This window comes from Patiria miniata, unplaced genomic scaffold, assembly GCF_015706575.1.
Source record: "Patiria miniata isolate m_02_andy unplaced genomic scaffold, ASM1570657v1 HiC_scaffold_19, whole genome shotgun sequence".
Taxonomy (NCBI): Eukaryota; Metazoa; Echinodermata; class Asteroidea; order Valvatida; family Asterinidae; genus Patiria; species Patiria miniata.
This window is the reverse complement of record NW_024037057.1, coordinates 10,573,854-10,592,712: the sequence shown is the minus strand read 5'-3', so window position 1 is coordinate 10,592,712 and position 18,859 is coordinate 10,573,854. Positions and strand designations below refer to the sequence as shown.

General features: G+C 38.8%; 1 protein-coding gene across 1 annotated transcript in view; it reads right to left on the bottom strand.

The window, feature by feature from the left end:
• Positions 1–1,069: 1,069 nt before the first annotated feature.
• The window catches only part of LOC119725765, a 44,145-nt gene continuing 26,355 nt past the window's right edge, over positions 1,070–18,859 (bottom strand). The window contains exons 42-71 of the mRNA XM_038197328.1: positions 18,572–18,741; positions 17,767–17,936; positions 17,314–17,531; positions 16,906–17,046; positions 16,198–16,385; positions 15,496–15,649; positions 14,794–14,957; positions 14,232–14,294; positions 13,770–13,872; positions 13,132–13,311; positions 12,615–12,748; positions 12,365–12,499; positions 12,149–12,223; positions 11,833–11,982; positions 11,502–11,606; positions 11,085–11,192; positions 10,486–10,645; positions 9,738–9,921; positions 9,481–9,566; positions 9,013–9,108; positions 8,502–8,683; positions 7,336–7,572; positions 6,593–6,765; positions 5,583–5,726; positions 5,129–5,314; positions 4,559–4,656; positions 3,501–3,571; positions 3,183–3,248; positions 2,673–2,799; positions 1,070–2,471 (exon numbers count right to left, since the gene is read on the bottom strand). Coding sequence (XP_038053256.1) covers positions 2,296–2,471; positions 2,673–2,799; positions 3,183–3,248; positions 3,501–3,571; positions 4,559–4,656; positions 5,129–5,314; positions 5,583–5,726; positions 6,593–6,765; positions 7,336–7,572; positions 8,502–8,683; positions 9,013–9,108; positions 9,481–9,566; positions 9,738–9,921; positions 10,486–10,645; positions 11,085–11,192; positions 11,502–11,606; positions 11,833–11,982; positions 12,149–12,223; positions 12,365–12,499; positions 12,615–12,748; positions 13,132–13,311; positions 13,770–13,872; positions 14,232–14,294; positions 14,794–14,957; positions 15,496–15,649; positions 16,198–16,385; positions 16,906–17,046; positions 17,314–17,531; positions 17,767–17,936; positions 18,572–18,741 — 4,244 coding nt within the window. The 3' untranslated portion in view covers positions 1,070–2,295. The remainder of the gene's footprint in view (positions 2,472–2,672; positions 2,800–3,182; positions 3,249–3,500; positions 3,572–4,558; positions 4,657–5,128; positions 5,315–5,582; positions 5,727–6,592; positions 6,766–7,335; positions 7,573–8,501; positions 8,684–9,012; positions 9,109–9,480; positions 9,567–9,737; positions 9,922–10,485; positions 10,646–11,084; positions 11,193–11,501; positions 11,607–11,832; positions 11,983–12,148; positions 12,224–12,364; positions 12,500–12,614; positions 12,749–13,131; positions 13,312–13,769; positions 13,873–14,231; positions 14,295–14,793; positions 14,958–15,495; positions 15,650–16,197; positions 16,386–16,905; positions 17,047–17,313; positions 17,532–17,766; positions 17,937–18,571; positions 18,742–18,859) is intronic.

The following is an 18,859-nucleotide window of genomic DNA, read 5'->3' as shown; positions in this document are numbered from 1 at the left end:
TTCATGCGTTTGCACCTTTACCAGATCTTATTGTTAAACCTTCGCCTGGGTTCACAACTTTTGTTCCATTATTACGAGACAGGCACATTTGTCCTAGAAATACATGGAGAGCCACACACATGCAGTCACCACGGTGGCTTGTACGGCATACAAACTCTCGTTGTTACCTCTCAAATCCAAATGGAGTTGTACATGTCAGTAATACAGCTACGGAAATATACTGGAATAAAACAGAACTAGTACATGCTTGTCGTTGTGATCGATAATTTGAGGAGAGCAGCTTATTTGTGGAAACCACATTTCATCGTCCACTAGAATGAATGCCACTTTTGTGACTTGGAGTATTCTCATCGAAATATGTCACTCACCACAGGAAAATATTTCGTTTGGAAAATACATGAAATTGGAATATCATCTGAAAAGTACAGATCGGTAAGTTTCCAACAGTCGATTCATGAGTTCAGCTATTTATCTATTCTCTATACGGTTGTCCTTTTTTGTCCATCTTCATAAGTCATTACTTAAGTAACAGAGAAATAGTTACGATAAAACTGAAAGTAAATGGGTAACGATTATTCCGAAAAATTGGGACTCTCAAAACTGTGCATGAGAGTCCCAAAGCTTAAGGTCTTGAAAACATGCTATACAAGAAATTAGACTGGCACTTAAAACAACCAGTCCAACATTGCTTCAGTACTGAAGTGTGCCAAAAGAAACATGTGGCATGAACCGGCAACTTTAATCTCTATTTACAACACATTTCTCCATACTCTAGTCAGTAACCAGACTAATGACAAATTGACAATGAAGGAAGAGGTCAGTCTTTCCAAATTGTTGGACCATGGTTCGACATGTACTAGTCTAGTGTTTAGCCTCATTTTGAAATCACTTGACTTCCTTCGCATGAGGAATAATATTGAAGAAATATCTTCCATAGCCCTAACAGTCCTGAATCCTCCCATTTTAATACGATTTTGCACATCCCCAGGGAGTTATGGTTAAAATTGAATTGAATCTGCAAACTTGGTTGGTGAAATACTGAGGACCTTTTTGCACAAATTTGCTGGCGAAAGAGTGAGTAAAGTTGGCCTGATTTAGTTTTGCACATTTCAGAGCACTCCATGTCCCATGGGTGAACATTAGATGTGAGTGAATTCATTGTAAATTGTGACAAAAGTAAACTTAGAAAGAAAAAGGAAAAAACAAGCAATGGCAATTAAATTTTGATTCTCATTAACATTGAAATATCAACAAAGTATTGTTTTGCTGGGAACAAGCGTTTGCAACAAATTAAAAGTATGCTTAGATGATATATGTGTTCAACTACTTGTGAAATAAAAACTTGTAAGGATTAAAAAAACAATTGAGTAAGTAAATAGATTTGGGGTTTGGAGATGACCCTGCATTGTTGCCAAATATACCTCCCGTTACCCCGCTAATCGAATCGTTTTAGAATGCTATACAGCGCCACTAGTGCCATATACATGACCTTTGAAAGGATTAAAATAAAAATAATGAGACACACATTTTTGTTTGAAAACAGTTGCATTTAATCATCCGAAGTACATTGGGAACCTCTAGAGTCCGAACTACAGAACTTATATCCATACACAGTTTGAACGTTTTTACATGTATTCTTGGTGGGGTCAGTCAAAATATACTTCAATATCACAGAGAATATAAAAACAATATTTTTGCTCTATTAGAGTTGCACACACTTTATAAAAATAATAATATAAAATAATATACATGCAATTCCTTAGAAATTATTCAAATACTTTCTACATTGTTTCCTTCAACTGATTGTAATTTTTTTTTTAATTATATATCGTTAGCAAAACAGAAAACAACTAAAATTTACAACCAAGCAGCCAAACATATTTTTTTTTTTAAATGGACGCTCTTAAATCATACTGCATTCGATTTCAAAGCACACACAACTTTATTTCCTGAATTGTCAAAAAATGACGGATTAATTTCGGCAAAACCCTGGTAAAAAGGTTAATTCCTATCAAAATGTGACGGAAACGAGTCTCTCTATGTACATATATAACTAAGCTGAAATACAAATGTTAAAAACAGGAAAATCAGCACAACACACAGTGTATGGTTACCTTATAAACACTTTATTCATCAAACAATCGGCTAACAGCATATTTACACAAACAACAATTATTAAATTTTACATCCAAACATTTATATCCCTCCTTTTATTTCATGGGATCTGGCTGGAGTGCTTTTCTGCAACTATGGCTAGCAATCAATATCACTATGAACGTTAATTTGGCTTCACTTTTAGAGTTCCGTGTGGTTTTCCTCATAGTGATAGTTCACATTGCGTCTTCTTCGTCGGTTCTCTGGGTATGTGACCTGGAAGCGACCCTGATCAACAAAGCTTGGAATGAAGTCCGGGTCCCCGACGATCAGACCGTGGTGGGCGTAGAGGCCTTGGTCTAGAAGCATACTTGATCCTGTAAACCAAAAATAGAATAGTGATATCGAATGTCGTGACGTCAGCTTTGCTTTACCAACCATGTACAGTAGGTCCTGCAAATCCAAATGATAACAGCAATAACAAGTTTGCACACACAATGTATAAGATTCGGTGAAATGACACTGCTGAAAGAGAGAAGAGATCAGTGCTTTGGTTTACTCATGCCTGGATTCCATACCTTGTTCTTCATTGTCCATGTTATAGTGCGCATCCAGCAGGTCTTTATGCTTCTGTCGTTCCAGGCTAGCTAGCTGCATGTGTTCCTTAATCTCTTCATCGGAGAGACTTACACCCCAAATACGCACCTGTGAATGTAATGGATTATATCATTGCTAACGAACGTTACAGAATGTCGATCCAGAGTGGCTAGTATGAAACAGTCGTCAGAACTTTTTGACAATGAAAGCCTATCTGAATTCGAGTATCATCCCGATATCGTTTGATACAATGAAAGTTATTTGTGATATAAAACTTTCTTGAACTTGGAGCTGAATCAATCGCAGTGTAATCTTTTGATTAAAGACCATATGGAGCTCTCCAATTTTACTCAAACCAAATAGAACCTTGCTTTTGGGTTGCAATGTATTGAAAAGGCTAAGGAAAACCTTCAAACGTTGATACATGCTTAAAAAAAAACACCCCATATTACGTCCATCAGCTTCATGGGCACAAGTTGAATGTAACGTACCTCATCCATGGTTCCATTGAAGAAACTACGTTCATCTCTGCCGATGTATACTTGGGCACTGCTCACCTGTTGGGGAAAACGATTATGCTATAAATCTAATAAGCATACCGAAATCTTTTGGAATAGGCACAAGAAAATTGGGAAATTGTAATACAATTCCCCATACAAATCTGCATGCTGCTGACTATAAGGAGCTCGTATCTGGTAACTATATAGTGCATCAAATGGGTTCGTTTGAAAGATAATTCAGCTGGCAGTTTAGTCAAACCTTCCAAGTCTTATTCGGTAGAAACATAATGCGCCAAATGTCATACGTACCCAGCTAGGTGTTGCAACACTTGTTTTTGTGCTTTCAGCGATTCCGTTGACAAACAGAGTTAATTCACTGTCTAGAATAAGATCATGAAATCACAAAATGAATCCTGTAATATGGGACATCATTATAATTATTTAATCACTTGTCATAACATGCATTACGCGACGCCATTGGAAGGAACTCGTTTCTTTAAGCAATCAATGTTTGAATAACTGGATTTCAGTTGACACGATCTTAAAAGGTAGGAATTTTGTTTTAAAGGTTGAAACATTTTTCTTTTCAAATCAGATTGGTAATGTTATTAATGACATGCTATTTAGCTCAATGAATGGCTGCTATTGCCCCCCCAAAATAATAATAATGCTTAACATTACGTGAAACTCCCATTTGCCAAAACCCCTGAACTGTACCTACCGATTTCACTGTGACTCTTATCAGCTGTTATCAGTAAAGTAATTATAAGATAAACACTTACCCTGGCACCCACTTCCCCAGGGCCAATGACCATGAGCTGTGGTAATTGCCCTATCAATTACGGCATGCACATCTGGTAGCCGGGACTACTTGCAGTGTGTGTGCCTTGAAGAGCATGGCTGAAGTCGGACTGTTTCTTATTTGATATCTCGAGATATATTTGATCGATTTTTATGATTCAAAGTTGCTCACATAATAACTTTTGACACTTTTCCAAATACTTTACATTATAAACAAGAACCTAGTAGACTTTGGTAGATATTTTTTGTCAGTAAGCTCACAGGCAGAGGCACCATACACCACCTGTTCACGGCTCGTTAACTCTTGATCAGATAAGAGAGATCGCGTTGAAAGCTGCTTAATCTGAAATCGGTAGGTACGACCCGAGTTTGTCATAGGCAAACTCGGGTCTAGCTCAAATGGGAGATTTACGTAATGAAATGTGCAAAATCTGGTGATATAATTCTTCAATCGATTTTTAAAAATTCGTCTCCTCCTTTTAGCTGGTCACGATGTAAAGTGTGTAAACATGATACAGTAAAAATATTTCCGTATTCTTGAGACAGAACGCATGCAGTGCACTTACTCTGAGCATCAAATCTCATTGCAAGGTGTTTCCATGTAGAATCAGGCAGAACAGTAGTACCAACCACAACTCGGTCACCTACCCGGCCCTTCACATACCTGCATCAAACAATCACATTTCAGTTCGAGCTGAACACAAACAATTCGGGCGATTTACAATGCAGTGCGCCACCAAGAGTTTGCCATGGAGAGTCCATTTTTCAAGTTTACAGTCGACAAAACACAGCCCATTTTAACTTGAGCTAATTTTGTTATAGATTGAGGCATATCGTTCTGCCGCCTTACAAAAAATTGGATATAAAAGAAATGAAGAGGTCAAACATGTACTCGAATTATACGCTTACGAAACTAATGATCAGAAAAACTAACAATTTCAAATGTCCCGCGCTCCCACAATGTCGACCATCTCCCACAATGCACTGGGAAAAAAATTAACTCTCCGCGGCAAACTCTTGGTGGCGCACTGCATTGTGAATCGCCCAAATTGCAGAAGATGTTCTAAAATGTTCATAAACTAATACAATGATTTGAAAAACTTAACACTAACACACTGAAATTTTGGAGGACTCACCCGTTTTCAATGAACAAGCACAATATTCCATTCAAAGTGCATAAGACAGGCATGGTAGTTGAGGGATAACTTGTAGGGAGATGCACCCATGTTTCTAGGGTGAAACTTGAAGTAAGTTGCAAAGTGTCTAAGGTTGGAAGGATGACGTGATCGTCGATACCGTCAAATGCCAGCGCTTGATTGAGCCTGAGTCGAAGAGAACAAACTACAGTTAATTATTCTTCAAAGTGTCAAAGCTGGGTAGGGTAATTATGGTGGCGTACATGTACTTATGTCTGTTCAGCACCAGCCAATCCAAATGCCTCCAAGTCACACGCTATTCAAATTAAGCATGACAGAGGCACTCTTTTGCTACTGTTAATCCCCGTGGTAATGTGGAATGACCACTGTGATGAACTATAGACCTCAAACAATGATTTATTTGACCATTAGTTCTACATGACCCGATCCTTACCTTTCTGCACACTTGTAGCTCATTCTTGACCATATGACATCCTTCTGATCGTAGACAAACACCCCAAGCCGTCCACCCAAGAAGCTGGTGTCATAGATGTCCCCGGAATCAGTTAGAGTCTCTTCTCCTACCTTGATGACAACCCTGCAACGGAGTGCAACGAAAACAGGTAAAAAGATTATACAATTCCTTCAACTTAAAGGAAATATACAACATTTGCAAACATTAAAAACCCTACCAAATTATTATGAAGTACCTTACTTGGCTGCAAGTGAATAATAGTTTCGTGCATCCTGTGAAATCTTGGCACTTGTGCTGTCATTTTTAAGAAATGTGTCATTTTTTTTTATCAATTTCCAACGATGATCGGCTGGCCATCGATGGTAAAAAAACCCTCTTTTTTTTTGGCTTCAAATACTGCCCCTACTTTACCAAATTTAGTTAGTCCACATTTTGCTTAACGGGTGCAAGCAAGCTAGTTTGGTTCCCTGACCTGACAATTCCCCTACGTCTATAAATTGCTCCGTTTCGTCTGAAGTAGGGTTAGGGAACCAGACTACAAGAACAACATTTTTTTCTTAGTTTTTCCAGCATTTATGAACGCAAATTTTAAACAGGGCAGTGTAACAATATTTGCTATAAAACAGTCACCCACAAATCCATCTATTTCTGAACCTTACAGCAAAAGCAAATGTTGTATGTTACCTTTTGTAATTTGTATTATGTGGGAATAAGGGGTTGCTAGCCAGTTTACGTTGCATGGATGAGTGTAACATTGGGAATTTGGACAATTATATTTAACATTTGTAGAAATTAAAATGGCTAGGGTAGCCTCTATTCGGATACAGTAGGTGTACTCTTAATGAGTCCACCAAAACTGTTTTATTTACGCAGTCATTTGCATTCTGAGTTATGTCATTGATCTGAACCGCATTCAGCTATCAGCTGACCTTATCTAAAAGCCAAGGCTTATAAGTCACGACTGGAGAAGAAAAAGATCTGCTCCTTACCTGATTAGCCCAATATCTGGCCTGTGTGTCAGAAACCACTTGTATGAAGTCCTGTGCTGCCACCCCTGCAAAAATGGATCTTGCCACAGCAACTCAACCTGATTGGCTGTGGTAAACGAGTGGTAGAGAGCATTTGCCAGTGATTGGCCAGGCCCGGTGGCAGAGTTCACTTTCTGCAGTGAAAATGGGAGAAAAGCATTAACAAACAGATGTCCCTTCAAATCTTCAAATAGGTCATTCTGTAAAGAGAGAATGATAAATCCCTGATTCTTTAACCCTAAAAGGGCCGGGCTATTTTGATCATCTCTCAGCCTAAGATCTCGGCCATCAAGTGACGAACATTTTTGACCTGGTACATGCATAGAACAACTTATCATGAACATACCCAAGACATTGTGTGACTATAGGTCAAAGGGTTTTGGAATTATGGCTAATTAATTATTCATATGCATGAATGGTAATTCTGCTCGGTGTACACTACGTATACGGGGAAATTCGGTTCTGAAATGTTTTTGTCTGATTTTTATGTTTTTGGTATTTAAAGATGCGCAAGGCTCGAGGTAAAAAAGTCAGAACAGCTCGGGTCGCGAATTTTTTTTTTTAAAGCTATCGCGGAAGAAGTTGAGGGGGGGGGGGCCCGCCCCTTTAGGGTGAAGGCTTACCCATCATGGAAGTATCATACAAATTTGACAGTATCATTGCAGTGTTTCAAAGAATAATTCAATTGTAAACTCCTTACTGACCTTAATCTGTATGCCCCTAATTCCAGCCATGTTCACAGGGTTGTTCATATTCTCATGTCTCCACATCACGACGTAAAATTTCCGGTTGCTCTGGTAGCCGAAGACAAAACCGATGTAATTGTTTCCCTCGTCCGTGTTGACAAACATGGTGCCGGTGTAATCCACTGCGGCTATTGATGCCTGGCCAATCAGCATCGATGGCATGATAGTGTTACTAATGTCACGGATCTCCTTCCCCTATGCACAAAACAACACAGTTAATTAAGTGCTTTTAAGGTTGTGGATGGTGGAGAATACAGGGTGAGTCCAAAAAACAAAAAAAACAAAAACAAACCAAACCAAAATGTCAGGACTATTGTTTTAGTGAAGTTCTGCATGTAGCACTTTCAAAATCTAGGATATGAAAGCCCAATTCATAAACTTTGTGTAATACAAGAATCATTCAAATCACTTATGTTCTTTTCAAGTTGCGGAATTTGGAACACAACCACCGTTTTAAGGTTCTGTCCACGGATTACCAAAAAGTTCAGTGTTCTTTCAGCAAAACGAAAACAAATCACATAGGGATATGTGTAAATTGTTTTCGTTTTGCTGAAAGAATGCACACTTTTTTTGTGATCCGTGGACAGAACTTTAAAACGGTGGTTGTGTTTAAAATTTCGTAACTTAAAAAGTACATAAGTGATTTGAATGAGTAGTTTGTTGAACTACGGAACCAAGGTCAAAGTGTTTTTAGCGTGTGTTATTTGCTAGCACTTTTCTTCAAAATGGTACAATGGATATACATGAAACATTCACCAAATATGTCCAAAATACCAGTCTATTATATATCTTATTTGCACTTGTTTTGATAATTGCTACATATTTTAATATTTTGTTTAATTTTGGTCCAGATCATTTTGACTTACCCTGTGGGCATATCAAAATTGTAAGCGGGGCTGACATTTCGGCGAAAAAAATTGAAGAATTCATTAAACTGACCTAAATGGCACCAAAGGCCACGTGCAAGTACAAACCATAGAAACCCCTGTAAAGGCATGTCAACAATAAGTCAACATCTATGATCTAGGTCATTAATATCAGGGATTTAAAGTGACAAATTATTCCAAAATGCTACAGTTGACTCTAAAAAATTACTTGAGATTGAGTTTGTGTCTTTGACTTACATTGTCAGTCACTATCCAGACTGGGCTGGTCCCGTTAATTAGATCAGGGTATAGATCCACTGAGATGAAACCTCTAGAGAAATCAGTTGTTTGGTAGCGGTTGCTGTTGGGACAGATATCTTCGCTATTCATTGTGCCGTCGCCATCATAGTCAGTCTCACAAACATCTCCTAGATTATTACCTAAAATAAAAAGCATATGAAACACATGCAGTTGCAATCACTATATAGCACCTCTAATGTTCGGGGTCGAGTCCCATTCGGATCAATATGTGGAGCATGTCAAAGCCAGGCACTTAGGCCTACTGGCTGAAAATAAATGTTTGGTTTTTGTATTGGGACTAAATGCCTGTGGGCAATAGTGATTAGGTTCGCTCTTGTTAGTTCCAGTCATCATGTTTTGTATTGTGTTTTCTGTCGTTATATTCTGTAACACGTACGTGCAGCTCTCAATGGGCTAGAACTGGTCTTAAGAAACTGAATTCTTTAAATAAGAAATGTAAACATTTTACCGTTTGTGTCTTCCTGCCCACTGTTTGCAACGTAAGGACAATTGTCATTGTCATCTGAGATGCCATCGCCATCTTTGTCACCGTCACACAGATCGCCTAATAAACCACATTTCAAAGCATCAGTAAAGTTAGAGCACTTCAATCATTTTACAGTTTTGAAACTCTTAATAATTGTTCAATTACAATATATTGAAACTTTTAAATCGAAATCGTTTTTGTAACACCGTCTTTTGATGAAAGTGGGGTGCGGTACCATCTTTAGTAAGATCTTTGAAATAAATAACTTTTCAGCTATCTGAAATTTTATGGTGCTACTTTTCACGACTCAGCCCAATGAAAAAAATAAATGTTAGCACAGGAAAGAGGTCACAGGCAAATATGTAATGTCAGGTTTATTTGTTAACAGGACCCGTACCTCTAAGGATTTTTGATTAGCATAGAAAGTGCAAAATTGAAGTATTTACTCACCGTCACCATCAACATCAGTGTCCGTCTGATCGGCATTGGAAATGATGATACAATTATCATCCAAATCTAGAACACCATCGCCATCCCTGAAATATAACAAGAAAATAGATCGATCTCTGGCATAGACGTTGAATGAATTCTCTCGGTAGTGGTAAAAAGTGATGTCGAAAGCTGTTGGTGAAAAACTGAAGAGTTAACATGTTAGGTACAGCAAATACTGCAAATTATCTATGTATACAAAGTGTAAGGAGTCGTACATGTCTTTATGGGTGCCTCCAATGACATCACATGCGTCACCATATCCATTTTGGTCCGTATCGATCTGTTCTGTATTGGTAATGTTTGGGCAGTTATCACATGCATCACCCACGCCATCTCCATCCATGTCCGTCTGAAGTGTGTTAGCAACAAACACACAGTTATCCGTATCATTAAACTCCCCTGTGAAAGAAAAAAAAATCAAAAATGACATATCACAATATGTCATCATGAATTTCCCTTCGAAATGTCGACACCTTATTCTCATCACTGGCTTTCTTCAGAGCCAACGTCACAAGCAGACTTGTCCGTGGTTTACCCGCAAACATACCTCCCTACTTATACCAATCCACCATGCAAAGATTCAAACACCACGTATCAGAATTTCCCTGTAGTTATTCATTTGGAATAGCAACCCGGATTTAAATCATGTCACTTTCTCAACCCACAACTTTTTAAAGATTTATTGAAGTTGAAACAGGCAAACGTTCAGGGTTTTTGCTGAACTTCGGTGTATCGGAACTTAATAAGTTATGTTTACCGAGCGTAAATTCAGTATACATGTACATTTTACGTAAATTAAGGCATGACTATTCAAGCCTCCGCCGTGTCCTGTTTACCCATGTACCAACACATATGAAAGTACAAACAGGCGCGAAACTTAGCAAAGCATAATACAATAACACTAATACCATAAGAACATGTATTAATGCTTCAAAGTACAATGGTCCCATGGTTAAGGCATACCATCGTCGTCCACATCAGGGTCACATATATCCCCTAGCCCATCAGCATCAGTGTCAGCTTGGTCTGTGTTGTTATCATTGTGGCAATTATCACATGCATCACCGATACCATCACCGTCTGTGTCTTCTTGCAAGTGATTGGCTACGTACTGGCAGTTATCCTTTGATGCAAAAGTGCGAAGGAAAAATGGTTTGAGATAGTGAACATAATGCAAAATATCTCACTCTGATGGGAAAACAATTATGGCATTTTTTTAACGGCTTTCCTAACCAATTTGTTGATGTAGGCCTACTTCATTATATGCCATTGTACCAAGAAGTAACGAGAAATTTAGAACAGCAATTTCCCAGGATTAATTACCACGAACAGCTACAGTTTTTACTTCACATCATAATATGTTTCTGATCTTGTTTTGACAACCAACTCTCATTTTGTTCACATTTATTCACCCAGTCAAGCAAAATGAGTCTCACCGAGAGCTAGGTTTGAGCTAATTAATACAGGCTGTGAATTAAATTAATTTGCGCAAAGGATCACAATGTGACAATAATTATTGCGATCAAAAGAACATTAGCTCTTAATATTATTGTATAACTGACCTTTTCATCCATGATACTATCATTGTCATCATCATCATCGCAGATGTCACCTATGTGATCATTATCTGTATCTTCCTGTCCACTGTTTGGATGCTGGGGACAGTTATCCTATAACAAAAGATAAATTTGATTCCCAGAATTATTACTAAACAGAGTGGAGCACTAGTATTTTCGGTTAAAACTAAAGATTTTACCATTTTAAATCTTACCCAAAGGCAGGGTTTTCAGCAATAGAGAAATTATTAAAGAATTGTCTAAAAGGCGAAAGATTGCCACAATCCTCCATATCCCTGAATCCTCAGATTGTAATACGATTTTGCACACCCCTAGGGAGTTAGGGTAGCATTATGGTGATGGGCCAAAGGTCAGAACAGACATCAAAGATGTGTCAAAGTTTGAGCACAATATTTCACTTACTGCTTTACATGATGGATCACTACAGTGAAGTGTTGTTTCTGGTCGGCCATCGAGATCTGTATCAACCCCACAATAGACTCCATTGCCTGCCCAACCATTGTTACACTGCCAAGAAAAACATCACAATTCTCGGGTGAAAGTTATTGTGGCCTTTCATATACATTGAAATCATGTATTGTATACGTAATTTGTATGTAATAATATTTATGTGAGCTGTAATTAGACAGTTAGAACAATATTTTTTTGGGTAATTTGACAATCCTCTGCAGTTTATGAGATATTATGAAACAGACGCTTGCATTTCTTTTGTCATGTCAGTTTTGCAACCCACCTCACAGACGTAAGTGCCAACTCCTGTAGAGAGACATGTCGCATTCCCATTGCAATCATCTTTGCCTGTCAGACAAAAATCACCCGGCGTGCAACCAATCTTACCGTCACCTAAGTAACCTGGCAGGCATAAACCGCAACTGTAACTTCCCTGAAATAAAGAAAAACAGAACAAAGTCAATGGCTTCAAAATAAAAACTTCATAGAAAAAGAAATGAATTTATCAGAGTTCCTGGAGTACTTGTATTAAAACAAAGCAGTGGAACATTTACTTCACGTGAAAGATAACCATTAATAACTGCCAATATCTGTCGTACCTCTGTGTTAGCACACTCAGCATTTGGATCACATCCACCGTTGTTGATAGCACATTCATCAATATCTTCACACACCTGATTCAAAAAAAGTTTGTCTCAATTACCGAATTGTTAAAATTTAATTTTATAATGCATTTAACACGGTCTTCATACATGACAACATTTGGCAGAAAGTTGGAAAAACAAGGATAGCTTTTTGGGGGTTAAAATTGTTACCTGTTTATTAGCTTGTGCATGTTCCACTCCGATACCATGAGGTGTATTGCCAGCATAGCCTGGCGGACATCCAGTACACTCATAGCCTGGAGACAAGTTGGTGCAGGAGGACCAGCAAGGGTTTGATATGTCACACTGCAGAATAAGAGAGGAGGGAATTACCACACTCAATTGGTTTAGAATTCATCTACTTCCAAAACTTTCAATTCTTGCATCATGATATTGGTATCCGATGTATAACTTGTCTGACCTCATTAATATCTGCACATCCGTCTCCATCCTTTGAGTAACCCGCTGGACACTCCCCACAGATATACTTTCCAGTTCCCTGATTAACACAAGGCACACCTTCAGGACAGGGGCTAAATTCGGTCATACAAGGACCTGCGGATGTACAAAATATACATTTGTATTAATTCAAAAATACTGTAGTTCTCAACGGATACAAAGCCAGACAGTGTAGCCTACTTTATGTACCAACACACCAAGTCACCTCGGCGTTATACCTATTTGTTGCTGACAGGCAAAACACAAACAAATTGTTTTACTCTTTTGTGTTACTGGTAACATGATCACATTTCAACTGATCGTCGTTGAGTTTTGGACAAGTAGATTTAGCTCTTAGTTTTATTTCCTGATTGGTCAGACAAGCTGTAATTAAAATAATTAAACACTTTAACTGATAATCAGAGACAAACCAGCGCCAATCACAGTGTGCAACGTTTTGATGAAAGACTGAAGTATATTCTTGATTAAAAAATACTTACATTCGGCTTGACTTGAGCATGACTTGCATGGTGTCCCGTCTCCTGCAGACCACGCAGTGATATGACATGGTGCACATGAAATCTTGGCCTGTGTGCTCTGGTACCCGGCTGGGCAGTTCTCACAGACAGACTGGCCGGTGAAGTTGTTGAATGTGCCTGGCTTGCAAGGCCTACAGAACTCTGCGGCAAAAAATTACAAATTGACATTTCTATTGTACAGTTGTGCATAGCCACAGTCACGGGGGGATCCAGAACACAATTGGGGAGCCAAACAACTTTTGGTTCCCAATAGGTGGGTCAAAATAATTTACGGCGTGGAGTTCGGGGCCCGGCCCGATTAAGGGCCCCGACAAAATTGGATTCTAGATGCTCTTATTTTTTTTTTTTTGGGGGGGGGGGGCATGGCCCCCTTTGCCTCCCCCGCATCCCCCTTGGGCACAGTTAGTCCTTTAGAAATTTGAAGAGAGTATCGTAAACAAAGTCTTATCATGAAACTGAGGTGAATTGGTGTGACCAAGCATATCATCATTCTGTGGTATTTTGTGACTAAGTTAAAAAAAAAAAAAAGTTTCATAATTGGAGAACGAATTTTTCATATTATTGTTTCAAATTGTTTTAAATCCATTATTTGGGCTCACCTGAGTCATATCCTTGTGAGAAGTAACCCTGCGGGCAGATAGATTGTATTCCTCTGAAGCAAGCCGTGCCCGGGTCACACAGGTCACAAGACTCTGGGCAAAACTGAGAACCGAAAACTTATTAAAGAGGCATTTCCAAAAAGATTTACGGGATAATACTATACACGAGAGCTAATGTGTGCTGCCTCGGGGGTTTAAATGAATCCACACTTGGCTTCAAATTGGCAATTAACGGTCAAATATAAAGCAGATGGACTGGATAATTTATAATATTGTGTTACATTGCCAGCATGCACTTCTCCTGAACACGCTAAGATGATTTAGGTAGCTTAGGTAGTTACTAACTCAAATACTGAACTATCATATCCCCAAAAAGAAGATCCTTTCATGGTGCTGAAACAAACTTTCAATACATCTGTCTTCCTGCGGGCATAGTTTTGAATTCCATACTCATTTCCTCACCGTCTCATTACAGCGGCCATGATGGTACTTGGGACATGGTGTAGCATAACCATCTTCACACAGCTACAAGGAAACAAACATTTGCGTATAAATAAGATTAAAAGCCTGTAATAATTCCCGTAATTACCATTAACTATTGCATTTCCCCCATTCAACCAAAAAAGCAAAGAAGTTCACATAACAATAAATGCAATAAGCAATTCATGAATTAGTTGATGGTTAAGGCTTTTAACGGTTGCATCTAGTATGTGGAGCGACGTATCTAGTGTTCCTAATTCCTCCAAATGCCCATCTCACTCCGAATTAACTCTCATAGCAACTCGTTTTAAAGAAAAAGATGGGCGTGGCAAAAGGAATACTTAGCCCCCAAAGCCAGCCTTATAACTCGTACCTTTCCATCCTATTGGGAAGGGTACACACTCATAGGTGTGGCTAAAGGACGACCCCGCCCCAAACCCTGACTTATCTGCCATACCTACCCATCCTATTGGGCAGGGACACACCCATAGGTGTGACCCTAAGAAGGCCCCGCCCCAAACCGTGCCCTATGTCTAATACGTACCCATCCTATTGGGCAGGGCACACACTCATAGGCGTGTCCAAAGGAATGTTCTGACGGTGACCGGTTACATGAGTCTGTAGGAGGTTCACAGCGACCGCAGGGTCGCTGCAAACCGTCCCCTAGGCAGTAGTTGGTAGTCAGACAACGCTCACACTGGGTCAAGTCTACAAAGACATGCAATTGATTATTGTTTAACCACACATATAGGGTTATTCCATGTTAAACTTTACCTCGTCATTTTTATAATTCCCTTTAGATTTTCTTGACACCCTGCTGAATCCAGCAGAATCTAACAGTAAAGTATAATTTCCCCGCCATTTGAAGGAATCAAGTACAGTTGAATGGGCGAACTTTTGGAATTATTTCATTTAGTGTGGATAGGCTGACTAAGGTCGGGTATATGTCAGTGTTAAGTAATAATGTCCCAAGCTGATATATGCAAAAGGTAACAAATGGACTGAATATGTCTAGAAAGGCAGGGAATCTGGTGAGATAATAATTAGTAATGAATTAGTTGAGAGCTGTGATATTCTCCTAGGGCGGGTGTATGCATGTTTTATGTGCTGTGTTGCTATAATTAATTGATTATCATTGGTAGGTAAGTAATTGACATTCTACGATGACTTTTTTCTGGTTTGCTGTGGAAAATATGCTCATCAGGCATCAAGTTGGACAAGGTTTAATGGAATCACTGGGACTTACGTCGCAGTCGTCTCTCTGTCGTACAGCCGACAATCTCCAACCTCAACCCTATCTGATTGTGCCAGGACTGTGGCAGGATGCGGATATATTGAGCATAGACTTCATCAAAATACACACTGGAGACGGTATCCTGATCTGTGTTACCAGTGAAAAGCTGAAAGAAATACGAAGTCAAATGCACTGATATACGATTACTACGATTACTAGAGTGACTGTATCTGACTTATATGACCTTATGCAGGAAGTAACTTATGAGATATATTGCGCTGCGTGGTCTGCTCATAAAAGACACTAAGGAACCTTTCACGTGATGCAATGTTCATGCGCACTGAATTGCAAGTTCAATGACAATGCAGAATTGAACTGGAAGAATGACGCCACTGGAATGAAGCAACAATTACGTGGACTTAGTTCAGATTTGCTCAGTCAAGAAATATGTTTTAAATGTTGCAACAGCAGAATTATACTAAAAACTATCTGTGAAATATTCTTTAGTGGTCCAAGATATTAATTATTAATATACATCATCATTGCTATATTCACCCTTTCGGTCTATCACTTGCCTAATACAGCTTTACAGCCTTTTACATTGCAGGTCCCTGTATCATTATTCTGTTACCTGATAATCCTTATCACGTTCCATATCCTATAGCATTGGAGTATGCTATATAGGTCACTTCAGCATTAATATTAATGTTATACCTGATCATTGCTATCTTCATCCTGTATCATGTACCAAGTACTGCTGTCATTAGAGTATTCTACATAATAAGTTTTAATCCAGGCTTCTACATCTCCAACACCCTGAGTCCTGACTCCAGAGAAGATGGTCACTAATCTCATGTCCACCTGTAGCCATTGGTTTGTGTCTGCAGTCTCCGCTATCCATCCTACATATTGTGAGAATAGATTAAGAAAATGTTGGTTTTGATGTTTCATCTGATTGGCACACATTGTCTTGTAATGTTCTTGATTGACTGTTTATTGTATACCGCACTCGAGCATGCCCTTGCCCATGCATATGCTAATATTGTACATATTAGAGTCTGCATAATCGTAGTCAAGTTTTCACTTATCCTCGCAAGTAAATCACGTCATTCAATCACAAACCAAGTCATGGCACAACTGTTACAAAGACATGTTCTTGTCATTGTTCACCCCAGTGACATTTTGACCTTTCTCCCACTTTGACCTGTCAGTTGACTTCAAATTGACTTGAACTGTCTGTTGATTTGTGATGGACTCTTAGTCTACTGTAACGTATATCAAGGTAAATCTGTCAGTTCCTGCAGACAATAAATACAAACTTTATAAAACAATACATTCTTTGCTAATTCATGGTAATGAATATTCAATTTGGTTATAGTCAGTGTCCATAATAGAGGCCTTCAACAAATATTTGAAACCCACCTGAACCCAGTTCACCATCTGCACTGGCGTTTGCGTGTAGTCTGGCTCTGTTTGCTGTATGTGCATTATCGTAATACGAGGATGCTGACATCATGCTGTCTTGAATGACGCCGGTTTGTATTCCAAGCGCATCTTTGCAATCTGTGTGGGGAAAACGACACACCTTTTTTAATAGCTGAAATAATTAGTCATTGAGAACGTAGACAGTTGATGTTTATGAGACCCAACTTGAGATCTAGACATGAGTTTTTGTGGCTAATTGCTATATACTATCTTCTCGAAAGATTCTCTTCTCTAATTGACAACGGTGAGTGACCACACGAATTGGTAGCATGCAGTATATATTATGTTGATGACAGCAAAAAACTCTACAAAATCTACAGCAAAGTACCATTATCTACAACATACCGTAAACATAGACGTAGTACTTTGGCACTCTCAGATACAGTCCACCGGTGGGCACATCGATGTAGATTTCGACATCTACTGGTTCCCCAATAGCATCATACAGACAAGTGTTGCTAATGGTTACGGTGATGTTGACGATTGCACCACGAGCTATTGTTCCACCGTCAATGGCCGTGATTGTCAGTTGAAGCACTGAGAACGTGTCGTTGATGAGAGGGCTGAAAATATAACCACGTAAAAGATTGATAACATATAAGCTAGTATAAGCTTATTTATACGCTCAGGTGTTTTTTTCATGGAAGTAGCATTCCCAAATATGGTTATTTAACTAAAACTACCAAAGTTAATTCAAATGAAGATCACCCAACAGAATATGGCATAAACACTGATTCAAGTACAGTTTAAACATAACAAAGATCTTTCCAATTTACGCATGACACCCAATACACTCACATTTGTGTGATTGGTGATGTGTGGTACGTGATCTGACTGTCCCCTCCGCTGTCAGCGTCAGTCGCTATTACTTCAGTCAGTGGATCTTCCTGGAGAACAGGCAGAGGGGTGAATACTAGACTGTTGTTGGATACCACGGGGCAGTTATCATTCACATCATTCACGGTTATCTGGGTAGAGAACAAAATCATATTCACACAAGTCATATTCACACAAAGCAACACACAAGTCGTCAAAATAGAGGTAAAATGCATTCCAACTAGGTTAAAGGTGTCTCATAATGATGGTAATGGTATCAGAACTACGGAAAATTTCGTTGGAAATAAATGATTTCTTTACATCCGCAAAACATTAAATGTACCTTTTTTGTTTTATTTGTTACAAGATTCCAACTAGTCACACATTGACAATAAAACCAAGAGCATGATCTTCAGGTCATTTATGTTGTGTCGTACATTAAAGGCAAGACAGATATGCATGATTAACGACCCTACACTCCAATAGGCATTTCTTAGTTAATGTTGTTCAACATTCGGACCCATAATTATAATGAATTGTTTGTCAAGGCCTCAATGTGAGACAAAGATGGGTTGGTCTCCAGTTCGCAAAAGGCTGGATTAAAACCTGGATCTTTATTTTAAACGTTTATGAAAATCCCCCTTTTCAACCCGATCCATTGGTAGTTAGAAAATGGTCAAACTTAGGCTTAAGGACTTCAATGGAATGCAAAATGGCATATTATATATTAGAGAGAATATTAGAGTTGTAATGGGGGTCAAAAGATTGTCAATGTTGCGTTAATTACCTCAACTGTCAGCGTGCCTTCGTATTGTGGGACAGCGTTCAGATCAATTACACTGAGTTTTAGGAAGTACCACGAAACAACCTCATAATCTAGTTCAGTAACCAACGTTATCAAGGCCTTGTCTGTATGGACGTCAAAGGATTGCATCGTCTCATCGTTTGGTTCTGGCACTGCAAAGTAATAAAAGGGCCGTGTCATCAATAAAGCTCAAACCTTGTTTCTAAATTCCTTTCCATATTTTTTTCCAAAAAGCCGGCAATATTTGAACGTGTTTCAGAACCCCTATAT